Source organism: Rutilus rutilus (genome assembly GCF_951802725.1).
Source record: "Rutilus rutilus genome assembly, chromosome: 5".
Taxonomy (NCBI): Eukaryota; Metazoa; Chordata; class Actinopteri; order Cypriniformes; family Leuciscidae; genus Rutilus; species Rutilus rutilus.
Window position 1 is genome coordinate 37,151,564 of NC_140213.1, and position 21,774 is coordinate 37,173,337.

General features: G+C 37.4%; 1 protein-coding gene across 1 annotated transcript in view; it reads left to right on the top strand.

Moving 5' to 3' along the window:
• Positions 1 to 15,354, top strand: part of itpr2 (inositol 1,4,5-trisphosphate receptor, type 2) — an 89,820-nt gene extending 74,466 nt beyond the window's left edge. Inside the window, exons 53-57 of the mRNA XM_084408564.1 lie at positions 1,354 to 1,484; positions 1,845 to 2,010; positions 3,134 to 3,294; positions 12,287 to 12,448; positions 14,583 to 15,354. Coding sequence (XP_084264690.1) covers positions 1,354 to 1,484; positions 1,845 to 2,010; positions 3,134 to 3,294; positions 12,287 to 12,448; positions 14,583 to 14,666 — 704 coding nt within the window. The 3' untranslated portion in view covers positions 14,667 to 15,354. The remainder of the gene's footprint in view (positions 1 to 1,353; positions 1,485 to 1,844; positions 2,011 to 3,133; positions 3,295 to 12,286; positions 12,449 to 14,582) is intronic.
• The last annotated feature ends 6,420 nt before the right edge of the window (positions 15,355 to 21,774 follow it).

The following is a 21,774-nucleotide window of genomic DNA, read 5'->3' on the forward strand; positions in this document are numbered from 1 at the left end:
TTAAATGATACTTTTTAGAACCACAGTTTGCGATATTGATGTCCCATCAAATGGGACTTCCATTGTACAGCTGTGCTTGTGTATTGTTTAAACTGTAAAATCCTGGACTCAAGGATTTATTTGTGTAGTTTGAATGTCGCATTGAGAAAGACATCAAGAATAATTTAGCATTTACTGTGCAGCACTGCAGTTTCTCTTTTGATTTAACCTCCGTCTCACCCTTAAGCTGAATGTTCTAGCATAAACTGCGTTACTGGTGGCATGTCGTGTGATTTGTGTGTGCGTGTGTGTTTATGGTTTTTTGAAGTGTATGTTTGTGAAAGGCTGGTCCTGTGTATTTATTATAGAGGTTAAGGTGCTGAGATGACCCGTGAGAGAGAGAGAGAGAGAGAGAGTGTGTGTGTGTGTGTGTGTGTGTGTGTGTGTGTGTGTGTGTGTGTGTGTGTGTGTGTGTGTGTGTGTGTGTTGAGGAGATGACTCATGTGCTGCTTTGTTCTGCTTTGCCCTGGGAGTCTTTAAAGATCACCTGTGCTTCTAGATATCAACACGTGCGCACTCTTTCTCTCACACGCTCACCCTCTTTCTTTCTTTGACCTCTCCCTCACTGTCTCGCATCTCTCTCTGTGTCCCTCATGTGTTCCTTACTTACCTTTCCATGCTCATTTCTTCATTCTTCCTGTCTTTCTTACTTTGTTGATGTGTCTTTTCTTAGTCTCTGCTCCTGCACAATTTCTTTTAAAAGCCTAATGGCCTTCTCAAACTGTGTATAAACATTACAGTGGGGTCCAAAAGTAAAAATCCCTGTTATTTGCATGTGATGGATAGATGAATAAATGGAATGATTGATTGATTAATTGGATTATTATTATTTATTAATATGAATAATTCTAAAAAGTTATAACTAAATTGTATCATTAAAAAAATGTAAATGCATAATTTAAAATGTAAATATTTCAAGAAATATATCTTATAAATTATAAATCTAAATAAAAAAAAATAAAAGTAAAAATATAGTTGTGAATATAATAATACAAATATAAACTGAATTATATAAATAAGTAAGATCCTCAATATAAAGTAATTCATCTGAATACATAATTATAAGTCTAAATATATAAATAAAAATGTAAGTAAAAATTCTGAATATATAGTTATAAACCTGAATAAATATTTATGAACCTGCAGAAATACTTAAAATATTGAATATGTAAATAAGTAAAAATCCTGAATATATAATAATTATTTCTGAATAGATAAGTAGAAAAAATAAAAGAATATATATATATATTCTTGAATATGTTTAAAACTGTTATGTTATCTATGTCTGTATATTTGTGTGTGTGTTCATCCCAGTGGAAGAAGCGGATGAAGATGACACAGAACGCGTGTGTGACACCCTGCTGATGTGCATCATTACGGTTCTGAACCATGGGCTGAGAAACGGGGGAGGAATCGCAGATGTTCTGCGCAAGCTCTCCAAAGAGGTGAACAGAATATCATCAACGCAACACATTCAGACATGAGATACACCAATAAATCCTTCGTGGCGTCACTAATACTGTCAGTATAATCCATGCAGGCATCTGTACATCATGCTTTTACAGACCCCTGCATTCGTTTTACACTCTCTCTGAGCATCTGTCTATATTCTTTGAAGCGTTGCAAAATCAGTTATGGCTGCTTCAAAGGGTCTGTCTGAGTCTTTTTTGTGGATGAAAACTACTGATCAATAATTTGATAAAAAAATAAATGAATTTAGGTCTTATTTTGTAATATTTCACTTTTACAGCTGAAACATCTAAAGTAAAATCTTCATTTATAACCCCCTCGCTGTTGCTCCTCAGGAGCCCATGTTCCCGGCACGTGTCGTGTACGACCTCTTGTTCTTCTTCATTGTCATCATCATTGTATTGAACCTCATCTTTGGTGTGATCATTGACACCTTCGCTGACCTGAGGAGTGAGAAACAGAGAAAGGAAGAAATTCTGAAGACCACCTGCTTCATTTGTGGTATGTCTTTCTTAAAGGGAACATATTATGAACAGGAGGTTAGCTAATCATAACAATGTTTGTGTCTATATTTTGTAGAATTTCTGAAATAAAATGAAAATGAATAGCAGGGTTCATGTGGTCTTTAAAAACGTGAAAATATGTGTCTTACAAAATGACTGGATCTTTCAGTAAAATTTATATGAATTGTTCTTTATACCTCAAAGTGGAAATCCTGGGATAAATTGAGTGCTATGATGGAGCTTAAAGAGGACCCATTACATTTTCAACTTTCTTTAGTGTGTAATGTTGCTGTTTGAGCATGAAAAAGGTCTACAAACCTACAAAGCACAAAGTCCAATTCAAAGGGACAGCAAATCTTCCAGGAACGTATACGTCACAGTATACCACATTTAAATAATTCCCGCCGAAGGCATACACACACAAGAACAAACAGGTGCGCGGCCTAGTTGAGTTACATTATTAGTGTATTGAAACTTGCAGTTATGGTAAAAGGTGTGACATTTACGAAACACACTCTAAGCAATTGGCCAATCACAACACACTGGTCCAGCAGACCAATCAGAGCACACTGTGCTTTTCAGAAGGAAGGTCTTTATAAGAGACCGGAACTAAACAGTTACTAAAAGACTGGAAAGAAGGCAACAATGTAAAATATGTGATAAATAATGTTTTTTGTTTGCAAAATTTCTTAGTGAGGGTCTGAAAATTGTCAAGTAAAACATTTGTTGCCTATTTTAATGCAGAAAATAAAATGCTACAAATGTGTAGAATATCATAGCTTTAAACGCAGGTATTTTCAACATCTGCACACCAGCGAAACATCTTCGAATGGCTTGGAACTAGCCAGTGGTGCGGCTGTAAGCAGATGTCATGCCCTGTCACATTCAGTTACTCTGACTGCCTTTGAATTTTTATATGAGGTCTGTGACAGGCCTTTTTATTTGATGGATTCAACTATGATCATGGTGACATTTACTCCACTGAAGAAGACATAAAGACCATGGTAGAGAAGAACAGATGTGGGGGAAAGTTTTATAGTGACTATAAACAGTGGAATACCATGAATAAACAAATTATTTTTCTTTGAAGAATCATTATCTTCTTATCTGCTCATTTTCAGGACTTGAGAGAGACAAGTTTGATAACAAGACCGTGTCGTTTGAGGAGCACATCAAGTCGGAGCACAGCATGTGGCACTATTTGTACTTCCTGGTCTTGGTGAAGGTGAAGGACCCCACCGAGTACACAGGGCCCGAGAGCTACGTGGCCCAAATGATTAAGGTTAGTCCTCTGGCACAGTTGTGATACATGGCACAGTTGGTACCATGATACAGTGACCCCTAAAATGTATTTGGACACTTTGTGTCTGTCAAACGTTATTGGATTTTTTTGTCCCCACGAGGAAAACAGCTTATAAATCAGTGATGTATAAAAAGTGATGTTTCTGAAAATGTAAAATTGCATACAATTTTCTGTGATGGATAGGTTTAGGGGAAGGGTTAGTGTAAGGGGATAGAAGACAGATTGTTCAGTATAAAAATCATTATGTCTATGAAAAGTCCCCATAAAACATGAAAACACTGTGTGTGTTTATATCTCTGTGCACTGTTTTCAGTTGACGCCAGCTAAAGGAGACCGTGAACTTCCTTAAAATAAGAGAAAGACTCCCTTGATGGCATTCCTAAAGTCTTTTGATGTGTGTGTGCTCTAATTTGTTTGTTTATGTTTGTGTGTGTGACCTTCTCTTGCTCCTGGTATCTCACAGAGCATACTGAAAGTAGTGTAGTAATTAAAGCCTTCGTTAAAGCTTTTTCTCTATAATAATGGGCTTAGTGGGACTAATGTTTATCGTGGAGGGTAGGAGAACAATCTCTGTGGTGTTATATGGCAATTTCATGTTTTCTGCACTAATGGTAGTGTGCAAAATTCAGAAAGGTTTATTAAAGGGTAAATTTACAGTTACAGCAGTCTATTAATATGGGTTTTACAATTCAAGACAATTAAAAATGATGCCTACTTACGCATATTTTTATGAAAATTAATTATAATTCAGTATTTTTTTAAATGGAGAAGTTGGAACAGGTTTTGCAGGAATACATCTGCAGGGAATCCCATTCACAGCTGAGTGTGCGAGCTCTGAAGAGTTTAAAATATAACATGATTGATTTGTTTACCATTTTTGGTTACTATTCATACAGTAATTCTTGAATGTGAGTTCATGTGTCATAATATACACTACCATTCAAAAGTTTGGGGTCGGAGAGATTTGTTATATAGCTCACCAAGGCTGCATTTATTTGATCAAAATATACAGTAAGAACTGTAATACTGTGAAATATTATTATTATTTAAAACAACTGATTATTAGTTTAAAATCTATATTTTAAAATGTAATTTTCCTTTTCAGCATCACATGATTCTTTAGAAATCATTCTAATATGCCGATTTGGTGCTCAAGAAACATCAATGTTGAAAACAGTTTGCTCTTTATGAAAACCGTGATGCTTTGATTAATATAATTTTTTGTAACATTATACATGTCTTGACTCTTTTGATCAGTTTAATGCATCCTTGCTGATTAAAAGTATATATATTTTTTCTTTTAAATCTAACTGACCCCAGACTTTTTCGGTAGTGTATATAAATGTAAAAAAAAAAATTATGTGTAGATCTTGGTACTGACAGAAAGGAGTGCAAACACTGTTAATCGGCTAGGCTTTAGCGGCAGATGCTGATAATCTGAGAATGGCCAAAGGTTGGTCAGTTTATCAGCCTGGCCTATAAAATGGCATATTAGTAGACTGATGATTGGGTTCAGTGGAAATCTACAGAGCTTTTCTGCTGGATACTGCATGCTCAGAAGCCCTGCTGATGACACATTGAGTTCTACAGTATAGTACTACATTAACTAATTACTGTGTGTTGCTACAAACACAAGGGCCCTTATTAAAGCTGTGATGGGAGAGTTGAGACATGGGGACGCATAACTAAGTGAGACAAGTTTAGTTGTTTAGTTTCATCAGTGTTGTTCTGTCTCGTGTAAGGATGGGTTAGGAAACAGTAACTGAATGCAAAACACTACAGCCTGGCTCTGACACTTTTTGAGCACAGCAGTTTCAACTGCAGGTTTACATCGAAGTGCGTGTGTGTGTTTGTGTTTGTGAGATTATCACTCACAGGCTGCTGGAAAAAGAGTGTGAGCAGGTACTGCACCAGTCACAGCATTATGTAACCCATCTCAAGTGGCCTGCTATTAGCTCAGCCTATCCTCACACGTGCTCTCCTGTCCCACACACACACACACACACCTGCCACGCCACTCATTATCACACAGTGAGTCAGGCGTCTCCTTGGCAACACGGTCGTCATGCACTGTCGGCAGGAACGAGAAAAAAAAAAAAAACTCTTCGGCCTCTAGACTTGTGATCAATGCAAGTTCAAAGGTCACGCATTCACCGTTGTATCCGTTTCTCCCAGCTGGGCGTCTCAGGATGCGCGTGTGTGTGTGTGTGTGTGTGTGTGTGTGTGTGTGTGTGTGTGTGTGTGTGTGTGTGTGTGTGTGTGTGTGTGTGTGTGTGTGTGTGTGTGTGTGTGTGAACAGATGACTGCAGGAGTGCGTGCGCAGCGGCTGGCCATACTAATCAAACTGATTATTGCAATCATGCTGCTATTTCCAGAGCCGAGTCGATGGCAGCGCTCTGAAACTGCCTTTCCATTGCAAAACAGCATCTTTATGATGATGAGAGACGAGGACACGTGATCGAACGATCATGCTGTCTGTCAGATGGGAAAAGAACTTTAATGGCACTTTAATGACAGTCGAAACACCTTTCCCACACACTAGTCTGCAGCAGTGTGCTTGCGCCAAAGCGTATATGTACGTTTGTGAGGTGTTAGCTGCCATGTTATTAGGCGCTTTGATGTTAAAATGCTTTCTTCTATATACCTTAATGAGAAGCCAATGAGAAGTAATCCATTTGCAGGTTGATTTGGCTTGATTTGGTTGTTTGTTTGGGGTCTGTAAGATATGTTTTTTAAGGAAGTCTCTAATTCTCACCAAGGCTGCATTTATTTGACAGTAAAAACTAAGCTTGTGAAGTATTTTTTTTTTTACAATTTGCAGTATTTGTTTTCTAATATATTTTAATTTATTTCTGTGATGGTAAATCTGAATTTTCAGCAGCCATTTCTCCAGTCTTCAATGTCACACAATCCTTCAGAAATCATTCTAATATGCTGATTTGCTGCTCAAGAAACATTTCTTATTATTATCTATGTTAAAAACAGTTGTGATGCTTACATTTAAAAAGTAAAATAATTGTAAGATTGTAAATGTCTTTTTGATTAATTGAATGTACCCTTGCTGAAGAAAAGTATTAATTTCTTAAAGGGGACCTATCATGCAAAATTCACTTTTAAATAGTTTCTGAACATATTGTCTCTGCAGTGTGTGTACACAAAAATCCATCTACTCCGTTTGTTATTTTTATTCCATAAATCTTAAACCGTGTCTCAAAATGAGCTGATCAGGAATGTACTCCAATGTGACATCACATTGGAACAGGACCCGCCCACGACTGGCGACGGAATCTGCCCTATTAGCTTAGCTCCTCCCCTCAGTGAGCTCAGCCCAGAACATTTAAAGGTGCTCTAAGCGATGTCGGGAGACATAACTTCTTGTTGACGTTTGAATTGTTGTCAAACAAAACGGAGGCTAGCTAGACCCTCCCTCCTCGTCATCCCGTCTCCTCCCTCCTCCCCTCCCTTCCGGCATAAAGGAAAGTCAAAGTATTCACTACAAACAAAGTTGAGTTTTACTGATACTTCATTCAATGTGTAATGTCGCCAAGTTAGATAAATGCTTTTATATATTGCAGAACAGAATGCAGAAAAAGAGAAACATTATCTTAAAATCGTTTTTCCACCTGAGGTTATATAACTATAGCTCCCATACAAGGACGCAATAATAGCAAGATAACGTTAGCTTCGCGTTTCCCAGTGAGCATAAACAACGGCGGCGTCGTAAACAAATTTAGTCAAAGTTGTCAATAGCCTATAAATGAACATTCAAATTCATAACAAACAGTGGGTGAAAACAATCATTCACACAAATTGTCGCCCTACTGTGAATTTGCTTGATCATTTACAATAGAGATTGATCGCTAGCTGCTAGAAATATATGTTGTATTCACCAAAGTTAACGCTGACTGCATAGTTCTAGCTAATTACATCCTTGTGTTGGTTTGGCGAACATGAACATCAATTTAGAAAGAAAAAATTGATTTACCTGTTCTGCAAAAACAGAGGAACCTGAATGTCCAATTGGAATCCCTTCTGCCGGCGGAGTTCTCGCCAAGGTTTTTCCGATGTAAATTCGGGACTTCGCGCGTCCCTTATCCTTGTCCCTCTTGTTTGCAATTTGTTCATTGGAACGTCGTCTCTTTGGTCGTGTGTCGGCTATAATTCAAACTTCCCTCTTCATGCTTCTCTCTCCTCCACACCCCCTTCATGTTTACGCGCACTAACCCCCCAAACCCCACCCTCAAATTCTTCTTGTCGGTTATTGGCTGGAACTCTGTTTGTTGTGTTTCGTGGTGCGGGTGAGCCCAGTTTGTTTTTGTTGCCGTTTGTGGAGCCTGTGGTGTCTACAGAGACCGTGTTTTTTTTACAGTGTGGTCAGGGGACAGGCAGCTAGCAGATAGTGAGGAGATGTTTGCTGTATGTGACAAAAAATGTTTTGGCCTAAAAAACGTGTGACATCGCTTAGAGCACCTTTAACAGCAGGATTTAAGTAAGAAATGTATTCTTATTAAAGCTGCTGTAGTCATTCAGTCAAGTGCTGTGAGGGATTTTCTGTTTTCCTTTTGTTATTTGGTTCATATTGACAGCATATATGGCAGTAGGTACTACTGTATATATTATGCTGTTGTCACTTTAATACACAGACATTACCTTGTGTTTATTTGACAGTTTAAGTTCAATAAGAGAACTTAGTTTAATACTCACTTGACACGCTGTCTGCCATCGAGTTTCTGTGGCGTGCTTCGGATGTGTGCGCTCAGAAAACCAGAATCAAAAGTTTGATATGACTGTAAAATGCATGCAAATAAAAAACTTCCATGATGACGAAGAACTCCAGTGTCACGTGAGCGTGTCCGCGATATAGATTATAATCAAAACTAAACAGATGTTAATCTGAGGCTCCGCCCTCTTCTGGAAAGCTGGGGGGAGTGCAGCAGCTCATTTGCATTTAAAGATACATGCACGAAAACAGCATGTTTTCCCTTCCACTCAAATTGTAAAGCGTTACCAAAAATCTTACTGTCCCCAACATTTTGAACTGTACTGTTAATTCAAAAAATGTAATATGTTAATATTTGCCTTGTACAGAGTTTATGAAGCAACTGGATTGCCTTTATCATTGAATGTTCAATGTTAATTAATCATAGATCATTTATGATAAGTTATGATAAGGGGCCAGTTGCATGAACATAGCCATTATGTTAAGACTGTCTTAAGAACTAGTGCAAACAACTAGCAGCCAGTTAGGGGTATTCAGTCTTACTTTTCGGTATTAGACCAATCTACGTTTTTATATACCTGACTTAAAAAAAGTCATGTGCAGTCCTAAAGAAAAAGTTTGATGACTAACTTGTAAGATTAGTCTTAGCATGCAACCGGCTCCTGGTGACCCTCACTAAACTCCATTGCTCAATGTTGTCCAGGTTTCATGAGAAAGATACTTTGTCCCTACTCTATCTTTCAGTTTGGTTTGTTTGTGTGTTTGTTTGTTTCCCCCCCAGTCATAACAATGTTGTTTTCATGTTTGGTTTTTCACTCCCTTTATATCCTCAGGTTGCATCTTTACTAAAAAATTGGGGCATTTCATGATACTTGACCCTCACAATCTGGTCTCTGTTCATCCGTCCTTACTTAACCTATGTTTCCCCACTTCCTTCCTTGTTTTTCATAGAGTTCATAATGCACCATTCCCTGGAACCAATTAGCCGCAATTTATGCCTAATCCTAATTTCCCCTTTTTCCTGTTTTGGATCCCAATGAAACATTCTGCAAAACAAGATTGCTCTTTTCCAGAGAGATAGAGGTGCTTTGTCCCAATTTTGATCTGAAAGAGTGCTTGACCTTGTTCATGCGCCTGTTTCTCAGAAGAGCAACAGAGTTTTTCAGTGTGTTTTTCTTGGAAAGCCTCACTCCCTATTGTATAGCGGAGAAAAGCACTGCGTTTGAGTACGAATGTGCGCGTGCCCGGGTGTGTCTCCTCGTGAGTGTGTGTTGTTTCATAATTGTGTAAGGGAAGGCAGTCTTTTCCCACCTCTAAACATATCCTGGAACTCTCTGTGTACCTTGCAGCTCTCCTGTCAGGCTGACTGTGAAAAGCACCTTACATAACTGCTGTGATGAGAGACTGCACTGTTACCCCCCCTCCTTATCTCACACACCCCAGACTAGATCAAATCATATACATACACATTAATCACATATGCGCTCGCACACACAATTTGTAGAACACAAACAAATACCTTGTACGTGAGCTACTGTGTGGGCACACACACTTTACAAACATAATGACTCACTGTTATTATCGAACACAAAAAAGCATTTATAACTGGCTGCAGTTGATTTGTGTGACTACTTCCTGTTTCTAAAGTTATCTTTGCATCCAGGCCTTTATGTTGTTTAGATCTACCTCTATATGCTTTAGATTTTGGAGTTGGAGTTTTAGCACACTTGCTCATATTTATAAGCATGCAATCGCTAGCAGAGTGGGGTCATGATGATTGACTCGGAAGTCCGTGTTCTAGTGTAGTCAGGCTATGATTCACAGCACTAAACCATTTAATATTTAGTCAGGGTCTTATATTCCTTTACATTGCATAATTTTGTTTGTTTTTAGGATGATGTCAGACATCCTGTCTATGTTGACACCAAGTGATGAGTTTGCATTCTTAATTGGATTTTTCGCTGTTCTAACTTGGCGCACGATTAAATGGGTTATTGCATTTTAGTACTTTACCGTTCAAAAGTTTGGGGTTTCAAATTAATAGCAAGGATGCATTAAATTGAACAAAAGTGATATTAAAGACTTTTGGGTCATTTCGTGTCAAATCAACCAAATTTCAGAAACTTCCCCAGCTAAAATTTTTGATTTTGTTAATATTTTTTAAGAAAGTCTAGCATAAATAGTAATGAAAGCCAAATATTAAATTTCATGGATGTATATTTACTGAGTAATCCACTATTTTGTAGAGGGGTTCAAAAATGATTTGGAGCCAGATTACAGAAGGGTAAAAATGACTTTTTCATGCCTGTAACTCATTGCATAGAACATACCTGTCAGAGTGCCATAGATATTGTTTTTCCAAAGTTTGCATGCCTGTAACTCAAAAAGTATTATATCTTTTAGTAAAGTAAGATATCGCAATATGATTTTAGATTCTGGTTCTTAACAAACTTTTCTTTTGAAGTATTCATTTCAACAATATGGTTCAATCCCAATAGATATGGGAATCTTAATGCGGCTCCATGTTTAAATTGTTGATTTTTTCCCATTTTCAGTGGACAAAAAAACAAATGTGAGCCACTTTGCAGTTTGCACACAGCTGATAATTGCATTTAAAGGGGAATGTCTGAATAATAAATGTTGAAACTAGGAATGTATCTTGTTTTTCCCCATCAAAACAATTGCATAGAACACACCTCTCTCAATGCCAAAAATCCACTGAAATGGTCAAGTTGAGACACATTGTTCTTTAAGTGTATTTATAAGAATCTGTATTTGAATTAGTTTCAAGGATATTTGGGAAGAAGGGATTTTGTTCATTTTAACATATTCTGAAGCTACATGTTATATCTATATATAACATAATATATCATATATATATATATACATTGATATCTCAGTATCTCTGGGATTGAACCATATAGCCTTAAAAAAGATTTCAAAAGAAAAGTTTCATAGGAACAAGAACCAAAAATGATATTCAAAATCATCTTTAATACTTTAAATACAAAAAGTATCAACTGTACCACTTAAAATCTGTCCAATTTAACAATTTACTCATGGAACCACATTGAAATCCCATTATCTAACCCTTTTTAAAGTAATTTTTACCCCCCTGTAATTTGGCTCCAAATCTCAGATGAAAATTGTCCTTTTGACCCCCAACCTTTAAACAGTAGTGTATATTTAGTTTGCATTGTTTCTATCCACAACCTTATTAGAACAGACTTGCGACCCATTTTTGCGGCCCACCATTTGCCAGAGAGGCAGTTTCTGAGTGACAACATGCTGTGCTTTAGTGCACTACAGTCTTTGAGACCTTTAACTGCTACTGTTATGCAACAAAACTGTGCCGCTATACTTGCACCATAGAGTGTGAGACTGTCAGCAGGGTAAAACATCCTTCTACTGCCATTAATCCCACACAATCACCGCATTCATCAATGATTTTGAAGATAATTACTGTCTTTCTTCAAATGACCTGTTGTCTGCAGTGTTCCTGTTATTATCTATTATCTTAAGTCTCCGTTTTTTGTGAGAACTATTATTGTTTTGTACTTATTTAGTCTATTTATTTGTTGAATACGTCTGTTAACTGTTTAAAGAGCTGCACTTAAGCCATTAGTCCATATATTGCAATACAACATGTCACTTTTTCAGCAGAAGTATTTTTTCCTATTTATTTTCTTGAAGATCAGTGGGGAAAAATAAAGGCACAAGAGTATTTTGATACATTGAGAATGACTTGAATATAAATCAAAATGCAGTATACACATTTATTAGACATGTAAATCACAATGTTTGGGCTCAGTATGAATTTTTTTTCTTATGCTCACCAAGGCTTCATTTATTTGATAAAAAAAAAAAATACAGTAAAACCTGTAACAGTTTTTTCTATTTTTAATACATTTTAAAATGTAATTTATTCCTGCGGTGGCAAAGCTGAATTTTCAGCAGCCATTCATCCAGTTTTCAGTGTCACGGGATCCTTCAGAAATCATTTTTATATACTGATTTGGTGTTCAAGAAACATTTCTTATTATCATCAATGTTAAAAACAGTTGTGCTGCTTAATATTTTTGTGGAAATTAATCTTTTTTGTTTTGAATTCTTGTTATGTATAGAAGGTTCAAAAGAACCCAAAAAACTCTTGCTGCCCCACATTTTCGAATGACAGTGTAAATGTGTAAAACAGTTTTTTTGCAAAACAGTCGTTGGGAAACAACATTCACGACTCTCTCTTCCCTTCAGGAGAAGAATCTGGACTGGTTTCCCCGGATGCGGGCCATGTCTCTGGTGAGCTCGGAGGGAGATAGCGAACAGAACGAGATCCGATCGCTGCACGAGAGATTGGACACCACCGTCTGTCTCGTGTCTCAGCTGTCTGGCCAGCTCTCTGAGCTTAAAGAACAGGTAACATACAGCACGCCATCCAATGGGACAGCCCGGTTTCACAGAGCAAAACATTCTTTCTCCTCACAGGGCCTCTGAAGTGTTTACTATTAGGCCCTGCTGTGGAAGTGCGTCAGAGCTGGGGTGGGGCGGCGCCCCGGGGCGATGTGGATGTTCCGGCTTTGCTCCGCTGTGTCGGATCACTGCCATCACCTGCCTGGCCCACATGTGATTCCGCACAAACAGTTTAACCGATTCACATGACACAGGGAGAGGGAGAACTGTAGGTTTTAATGGGATGACGTTAGAAAAGAAATTGCTGCCCCATGGCTCAGTTTTTTTTCTGTGTGTCTGCATGGTTTGACCTTAGACTTCAAAGTTGAACTGTGTTATGTGCAGAAACGCACAAGAACTGCACAGTCATTGAGAATCGGCACTGGTCCAAACCAGTGGGCCAGAAACATTCAAACTAGAACATTTAGCCACACCGCGGTGCCCCTCACATCCTTCTGATTCCTGATGGTCACGAGGAGCGGGCTTACTGTAATTCTCCTGGCAGTGCTAGATGTTAAATAACTTATTAAAGTGATTTCTCCTCCGACAGCCAGGCCTAATTAAACAGATTCTCCTCACCTCTCAGCTCCAGCTAGGCTGAGATCCAGCTCAGATACAGTAGGCCAAATCCCAACTTGTCATGTTTTCAGACAAACAGGCTCTCTCTGATTTAGTGTAGCTCACTGTGTTTCACCTCCATTCTCTCGCTAGGGCCTGTTTACTTAGTAGTTCCCATTTTTTTTGTCTGGAACACCCACGATAAAAAGGTACAGTAGTGGCCAAAAGTGATGTCCGGAGGAGATATTTGTTTTATATACATATATATATTAAATATGAGGGAAGAGCGAAACACTAAACTTGATTATTTGGCAAAAAAGGCAAACTAAAGCAACAGGTTTTATACTAAAAAATAAAAATAGCTAAAAAGCTCACAAGAAAAAGCTTACATTTACTACAACATCAGTTATTTATATTTTGTTGATTCTCTCTTGCTTTTATGCGTGTTCATAATTTCTTTGTACGACAGCCTGACCAAAAATGATGTCCACTCAATTTGGCGTGTTTCTTTGTGTTATCACAAATAAAACAATTGACTCTAAGCACAACTATGCAATATGCATACATTACAAAATCTTTAATAGTATTTGAATAAAAGGGGGATATCAGTTTTCCTAGGCCGGACATTACTTTTGGCCACTGCTGTACATGATTTAAACCCAGTGTGTTTGGAAAAGTAAAAAATTGGTCCAAATGACACTGTTGTAAAGGAATAGTTTAATAAAAAGATAAAAAATAAAGGAATAGTTTAATAAAGGAATAGCCAAAAAAAATCTGTCGTCCTCAAGTTCCAAACTTGTATGACTCTTTTTCTTCTGTGGAACAAGACGTTTTGAAGAATGTTGGTAACCAAGCAGTTTTGGTTGTTCATTGTACTAAAAAATTATTGAGACATTTATTAAAATACCTTAAAGTCGGCATGAAATTCATGAGTAAAATAAAGCCTGTGGTAAACATAACATGTCGTTTTGTTCTACAACATACACTCCACACACTCACACCTAAAACTGTCTTATCTAGTTCCTTATTAGAGAAACGTACGTTTTCAAAAAATAAACAGAACTGCTTCAAAATGTGCGATTTCTGTATGGGTGTGTGCAGTTTATGTTGTAAAACTTAATGTCAAAGTATAGTCAACTTATCTTTCTCATAAACTGAAAAAAAAAAAAAACATAAAACATGCACCAGCATGAACCAGCAGCGAATTAGTCGATCTCATGTGAGTGACAGGTTGCTCCGCCCCCACGCCAGTAAACACATCAGCAGAGAAGAGAAGAGATGTCGTTGCAAGAGGAAGGGGATGTTATTTTGATTAAAGATTGATGTACTTTACTGATAAGTAAAAAACAAAGACAAAACTTGTTTCAATGAAAAACCATCAATTGTGAGCCGTTACACAGATAATTCTGTTTTTTCACTGTAAATTGTTCTTTAACAGTGTACATGAAATGTCTCATTAGATCTATTACAGTTTTTTACTGTAGAGTATGGGAAGTTACAGTTAACCTGTTTTGTGTGTGTGTGTGTTTATCCACATGTACAGATGACGGAGCAAAGGAAGAACAAACAGAGACAGGGCTTTCTTGGACCATCACAAATAAACCATCAAATCCCCCCTCCACACTGAGGATGAACTTATCACCTCTTCACACACACTCACACACAGATGCTGATGTTCACACCATGAACAACACTACACTCATGGTGATATCACACTTTACATCATGACATGACAGTTGTCCAGTTAGATGAATAGAAATGACTACAGACTTGAGTGTCATTTCATAAGTGTTTCCTCGTTTAAATCTTATAGATGGAAGACGTTTGTTAATGCACAGAGTGTTTATTCGGAAAAATCACAAACCCTGGGCTCATGAGGGAATTTCCATTTTCTCCCAGAGGACTCGGCTGTCTTTTTTTTCTTTTTCTTTTTTTTCTATCAAGGGTCAAGTATTAACTCCCTCACATTTTAATTGTCCTGTCCATAAGTATTGCTGTAACTCAAAGTGGACTTTAATCAGTGCTGGAATAACTGGAGAAATAAAGTGCCTTTAGAGAGTTTCATAGTTTTTTTTATAATTCACAATTTCTTTAATGAAAGATAGAAGACTGGAAACATTGTTATTTCATAATCAGACAATCATGTGACCGTTGGAATGTGTTTGCATCACCTTCTACAAAGACCTAAACGCTAGTCTTAACTCTTAATGACTTTTATTGTGTATTTTTATGTCGGACATGTGACTAGCATGTTTGTGCTTGCCTTATATACAGTTGTACAGAAAATAATAAAGAATTTATATTTGGTATTACAATGCTTAGTTTGACTCTGGATGTTGTGCAGAATGACTGTGACCCAAAGTTAAACTCGTGTGATTCTCTTGTCTATTCTTTAAACCTTTTAGAAACTCAGATTAAGGTTTGGAGTTAATCCCCCCCCCCCCATTTGGACCCTGTTGTAACATCCTACAAGGTAAAAAAAAAAAAAAAATCCAACATCAGTCTGTCCAACGTTGGATGTTGACGTCAATCTGACGTTGGGTTCTGACGTCAACCCGACTTTATTTTCCAACTAAAATGCAACCAAAATCATCCACTGACTGACGTTACTACTTTCTACTCAAGGACCTTGACAGAAATGTAGTGGAGTAAAAAGTACGATATTTGTCTTTCAAATGTAGTGAAGTTAAAGTAAAAAGTTTCCAAAAAAAGTAATTTACAGATACTCAAAAAGTGTACTTAAGTACAGTACTCAAGAAAATGTACTTTGTTACTGTCCAACTCTGCTCATGTCCACAATTTATTTGTGTTCTCATAGCAAGTGCCACAAAAGTCACCAAGTATCACACCATTCCAAAGTAAAAAAAAAATTAAATGTAAAATATTTTTGGTCCTAAGTGACTGAAGAGCACCAGAGGGTTAAATCTATATTTAAAATAAAATAAAATTGTACCTTATTTCCTCATAAAATTATTAGTATATAATCAATACGTTTGTAAATCAAAGACAATTTAACTGAAATGTTTAGTTAAGTCAAAGTCTTATATAAGTAAGTGTTGGGGAAAGTTACTTTTAAAAGTAATGCATTACAATATTTCGTTACTCCTTAAAAAAAAGTAACTAATCGCGTTACTTAAAAGGGTCATATAATGGTACATGCACTTTTACAAGCTGATTGTACTGAAATGTGTGTTGGCAATGCCTGTACACAACCATCATAAAATGATAAAAATCCATCCAGTGTTTTTTTTGTTTTTTATCTTCTTATGTTTTCCCCCATCTCAAATCAAGACGTTTGATTTTGTGACGTCACAAAATCGACGCCCCTCCCACGATTGTTGATTGACAGCAGCGTTTGAACACAGGCCCGCCCTCGCTCGTGAGTGAGCTGTCAATCATAGTCCGTATTGTTGATACGCTGGAGCACTGTCTATGAGCAGAATGGCGTCTGGTCTAAGCGATTGTGGTGTTCTGTTCTTGGGTGTAATAAGGAACACAGCAGTCATTTTGATGTTCCTAAATCCGAACCGCTGAAGACGCAGTGGCTGAGTGATGCTTTCATGTTTGCGCGAATCATTTCACACACCAGACTGCTTTACAAACGAGGTCAGTATAAAGCTGGTTTTGCTAAGAAGCTGCTCCTGAAAAAAGGATCGGTACCAACTATTCGTGTTCCTGCTGCACCTCCAGAAGAAGAAGTGAGTGTAACGTTTTATTAACCTTTATATTTATATTAATCTTTGCAAATCACTTGCTGCACGCTTCACGATGAATGCGGCTGTTTACACTCAGGGTACATTACGGCATGTTTTCTATGTACGACGTTCTCAAAATAATTCATAATCCCACGTTTATAATGAACAACGCGTTATGGTTATTGTGTTATTAAAACTGTGTACGCAGTACGCACACAACAGAGGGGCGGGGTGAGCAAAGCTCATTATCATTTAAAGACACATGCACTTAAATGGCGTGCTGAAAACAGAGCTGTTTTTGACCAGGTAAAATTAGTGTTTTCATACAAAACTAATGAGAATTTTTAATTAAAGTATATTACAAACTTTTAATTTAGACCCTAAAGAATCATATTAGCATGTACAAAAATGGCATTATATGAACCCTTTAATGTTACATTACTTTTGCATTACTTTTTCTCACCTGGACTGGGCTTGTTTGTTTTTTAATAACAACAAAAAAAGTTCAACACTCCAAAAGTGAAATTAATAAGCCTCAGGCTGAGGAAAATGCAAATCACTCCTGTACAGTAGAGGGCGCATCTCAAACAAACCTTTTGCAGAAGAATAGGACACAGGAGAAGAAAGTTTGACACTCTTATTTCAGCAATAAAAAATTAAATTTTGTTTACCTAAAGTCATTCTTGCTTATTAATTTGGTTGAATTGGATCATCGAAGGTCAGCAGCAAAGACATTGGTTAATAAAGTGAGATTAAATACATAAAGTATATTTGTGCAATTTAACATTTAATTATTACAGGTTTGCATAATCAGAATTTGAGATGAGTAAATGCATGCTAGAACTCCATCATATTTACACAGCGCACACAACGCCTCTGCACCTTAATCACGATTTCTCTCAGCATTTGGAGAAGAGAGGTGTCAGTCAATAATTGGCAAAACAAAGTAACTTGTAAAAGTAACTCAGATAGCCTATTTTGTTGGAAATTTAAAAGCAATGCATTACTTTACTAGTTACTTGAAAAAAGTAATCTGATTACATAATGTGTCGATAATGATTGCTGGAGTAAACATCCGTTGATTGCTTAAGCTATAGGCCTAGTATTGATATATAGGGTACAAGACTCTTCAGAGTACAAAGACCCGTGTCTGCTCGTGCCTTCACTCTGGCACGGGTTAAAATTAGCCCCTGACACCTCCATTATAGCTCACAGCTGTCACTAAGTAGGGGAAAGTCCAACATGTCTGGAATGCACCATCAGGGTCCAGAAGACAGTTAGTTGGATAACTGCCACTCTTACTAAATGTCCCCACTCGCTCTGATCGCACGTCTTTCAATCTAGAAGCAAACGTCATAGACATATCAGTTATTCAATGTTCTAGTCTCCCCTCAGAATGCATTTTAATGATCGTTGATCCTCCGTAACAGCTTGACACACACATTTCCGTCATTCAGGTGTGCGCAGTTGGTAAGGCAAGACAGTGTACACCATCCTGCATAAACACACTCATTAATCTAAATATAACACCCTCCCTTCCTCCTTTCTGCATGTGACTGTGCGTGTTGTTGTCATGCTGGTGGGTCTGAGAGCAGATGAGATCTGTCACATGAGCTGGACTCGGAGAGGCGAGAGATCACCCCTGCTGCACTCTTTCCTAAAAGCACTGCAAATGTGAGGGGGATTTTTCATTTGACTCAGCTTTCCTGCTTAATCGATTAGTGTACGGAGTGACTTGCTGAAGTTCTGAGAGACAAAGAGATCAAAGCCATTTTTCTAAAGGAATGAAAAATATGTTTTTCAAATGTTCACTGCTCTTGTTCATACAATGAAATTAATTGTCATCTATCAGGCTAAAAAAAAAAAAACATAAAATCAATAGCATAAGTATACCATATATCGATTGTAATTAATGAATTAATTTATTTCCAGCAAGGATGCATTAAATGAATACAACTTTTCAATGTTAGAAAAGATTATTCATAAAAAAAATCATGGATAAAATGTATCAAGGTTTCTACAAAAATATTAAGCAGCACAACTGTTTTCAACATTGATAATAATAAGAAATGTTTCTTGAGCACCAAATCAGTATATTAGAATGATTTCTGAAGGATCATATATTAACAGGAAAATATTAAAAATTAAATTGCAAATATATTAAAATAAAAAAATACTTTTTAATAAATTGTTTATTTTTTAGATTAAATATGACCTGGGCAGCTTTTGTGTGATACACCTAACTAGGAAACTGATCATTATTTAAACAGAGAAAAGCATTCCTGCACATTTGTTATGCAAAATCAATATTATTACAAGAATAATATAGTAATATAAAACAACAAGACTTATTTGTGTCAATGGCAGGGTAAACAGTGAGGTACTTAAATTTGTGGATGTGATCCAATGATGGCATAGTTTGGCAGCATGAGAAAAACACAAGTATGAAATTCAGTTAATCATTTTTAAAGGACATGCAATTGGATGGTAAAGGAGAGAGAGTTATGTAAATGCCTTTTATTAGAAATCGGCTCAAAGGAAAGATGAGTCATACAAAGCTTACATTTATGAGTGTTTTTTTCCTATGCCGAAGCATCATGTTGCATCTCTTCCCAACACCAGACTGAAGGTCTCTTTAAAGCAACAGACTCTTTTAACACATCAAGCAGTCGTCTTCCTGTTGGCAGTGTTCAAATCACTCAGTCCTTTTCATTTGCTCAGTTTCGTTTCATTGACAATGAGTTAATAAGTACAGACTGGGCTTTTTTGGATTGATTGTCAAGTTTCGCTCAGTTTTCACCTTAAAATGAAAAGGTTAAACAGCATGTACCCTTCCATTGAATGTAGTGTATCTGTTTGTCTAAGTACCCCTTTAATCCCCCTCACTGGCTGTATGAGGAGTGACTTCAGTTCACAAGCCTGTCCAGCCTCGTCACTTTCATTTCTGACTGCTGTGTACACTGTTTTTTTTACAAGTTCTCTAGACAGTTCTTCAGTTAAAGCAGTACTGTATTTATTTTGGTATGTGTGTGTTATATTTTATAATTGTACACCTGCAATATAAAACTACATACTGTATATATATATATATATAGTCAAAAATCTAAATTTCAAATTTCTCTGTTGCATGAATCTAACAAGATTCGTTATCGTTATAAGCTAACAAGTTTTACTAAAATAATGCAAAGAAAATGCTAAACATATAATGATATGTATTTATGTATGTATGTACAGTGGGGAGAACAAGTATTTGATACACTGCCGATTTTGCAGGTTTTCCTACTTACAAAGCATGTAGAGGTCTGTAATTTTTATCAGGTACTCTTCAACTGTGAGAGACAGAATCTAAAACAAAAATCCAGAAAATCACATTGTATGATTTTTAAATAATTGATTTGCATTTTATTGCATGACATAAGTATTTGATCACCTACCAACCAGTAAGAATTCCGGCTCTCACAGACCTGTTAGTTTTTCTTTAAGAAGCTCTCCTGTTCTCCACTCATTACCTGTATTAACTGTACCTGTTTGAACTTGTTACCTGTATAAAAGACACCTGTACACACACTCAATCAAACAGACTCCTACCTCTCCACAATGGCCAAGACCAGAGAGCTGTGTAAGGACATCAGGGATAAAATTGTAGACCTGCACAAGGCTGGGATGGGCTACAGGACAATAGGCAAGCAGCTTGGTGAGAAGGCAACAACTGTTGGCGCAATTATTAGAAAATGGAAGAAGTTCAAGATGATGGTCAATCTCCCTCGGTCTGGGGAACCATGCAAGATCTCACCTCGTGGGGAATCAATGATCATGAGGAAGGTGAGGGATCAGCCCAGAACTATACGGCAGGACCTGGTCAATGACCTGAAGAGAGCTGGGACCACAGTCTCAAAGAAAACGATTAATAACACACTACGCCATCATGGATTAAAATCCTGCAGCGCACGCAAGGTCCCCCTGCTCAAGCCAGCGCATGTCCAGGCCCGTCTGAAGTTTGCCAATGACCATCTGGATGATCCAGAGGAGGAATGGGAGAAGCTCATGTGGTCTGATGAGACAAAAATAGAGCTTTTTGGTCTAAACTCCACTCGCCGTGTTTGGAGGAAGAAGAAGGATGAGTACAACCCCAAGAACACCATCCCATCCGTGAAGCATGGAGGTGGAAACATCATTCTTTGGGGATGCTTTTCTGCAAAGGGGACAGGACGACTGCACCGTATTGAGGGGAGGATGGATGGGGCCACGTATCACGAGATCTTGGCCAACAACCTCCTTCCCTCATTAAGAGCATTGAAGATGGGTCGTGGCTGGGTCTTCCAGCATGACAACGACCCGAAACACACAGCCAGGGCAACTAAGGAGTGGCTCCATAAGAAGCATCTCAAGGTCCTGGAGTGGCCTAGCCAGTCTCCAGACCTGAACCCAATAGAAAATCTTTGGAGGGAGCTGAAAGTCCGTATTGCCCAGTGACAGACCCGAAACCTGAAGGATCTGGAGAAGATCTGTGTGGAGGAGTGGGCCAAAATCCCTGCTGCAGTGTGTGCAAACCTGGTCAAGAACTACAGGAAATGTGTGATCTCTGTAATTGCAAACAAAGGTTTCTGTACCAAATATTAAGTTCTGCTTTTCTGATGTATCAAATACTTATGTCATGCAATAAAAGGCAAATTAAAATGGGAAAACCTGCAAAATCGGCAGTGTATCAAATACTTGTTCTCCCCACTGTATATATTAGTGCTGTCAAATCGATTAAGCGCGATTAATCGCATCTAACATAAAGGTTTGTGTTTATATAATATATGTGTGTGATTTATATTATATGTGTGTGTGTATATATATATATATATATATATATATATACATATACACATACACACACATATATTGTCAACATTTGAAGTGGATCAAAACCTTTCATCAAAGTTATACTTGAATTTTGAACAATACCCGTTCTTGTCTTAGGACAACTTTGAATAACTTTTTTTGATCCACTTCAAATGTTGACTACTGTATATACACCCATATATTACATAAACA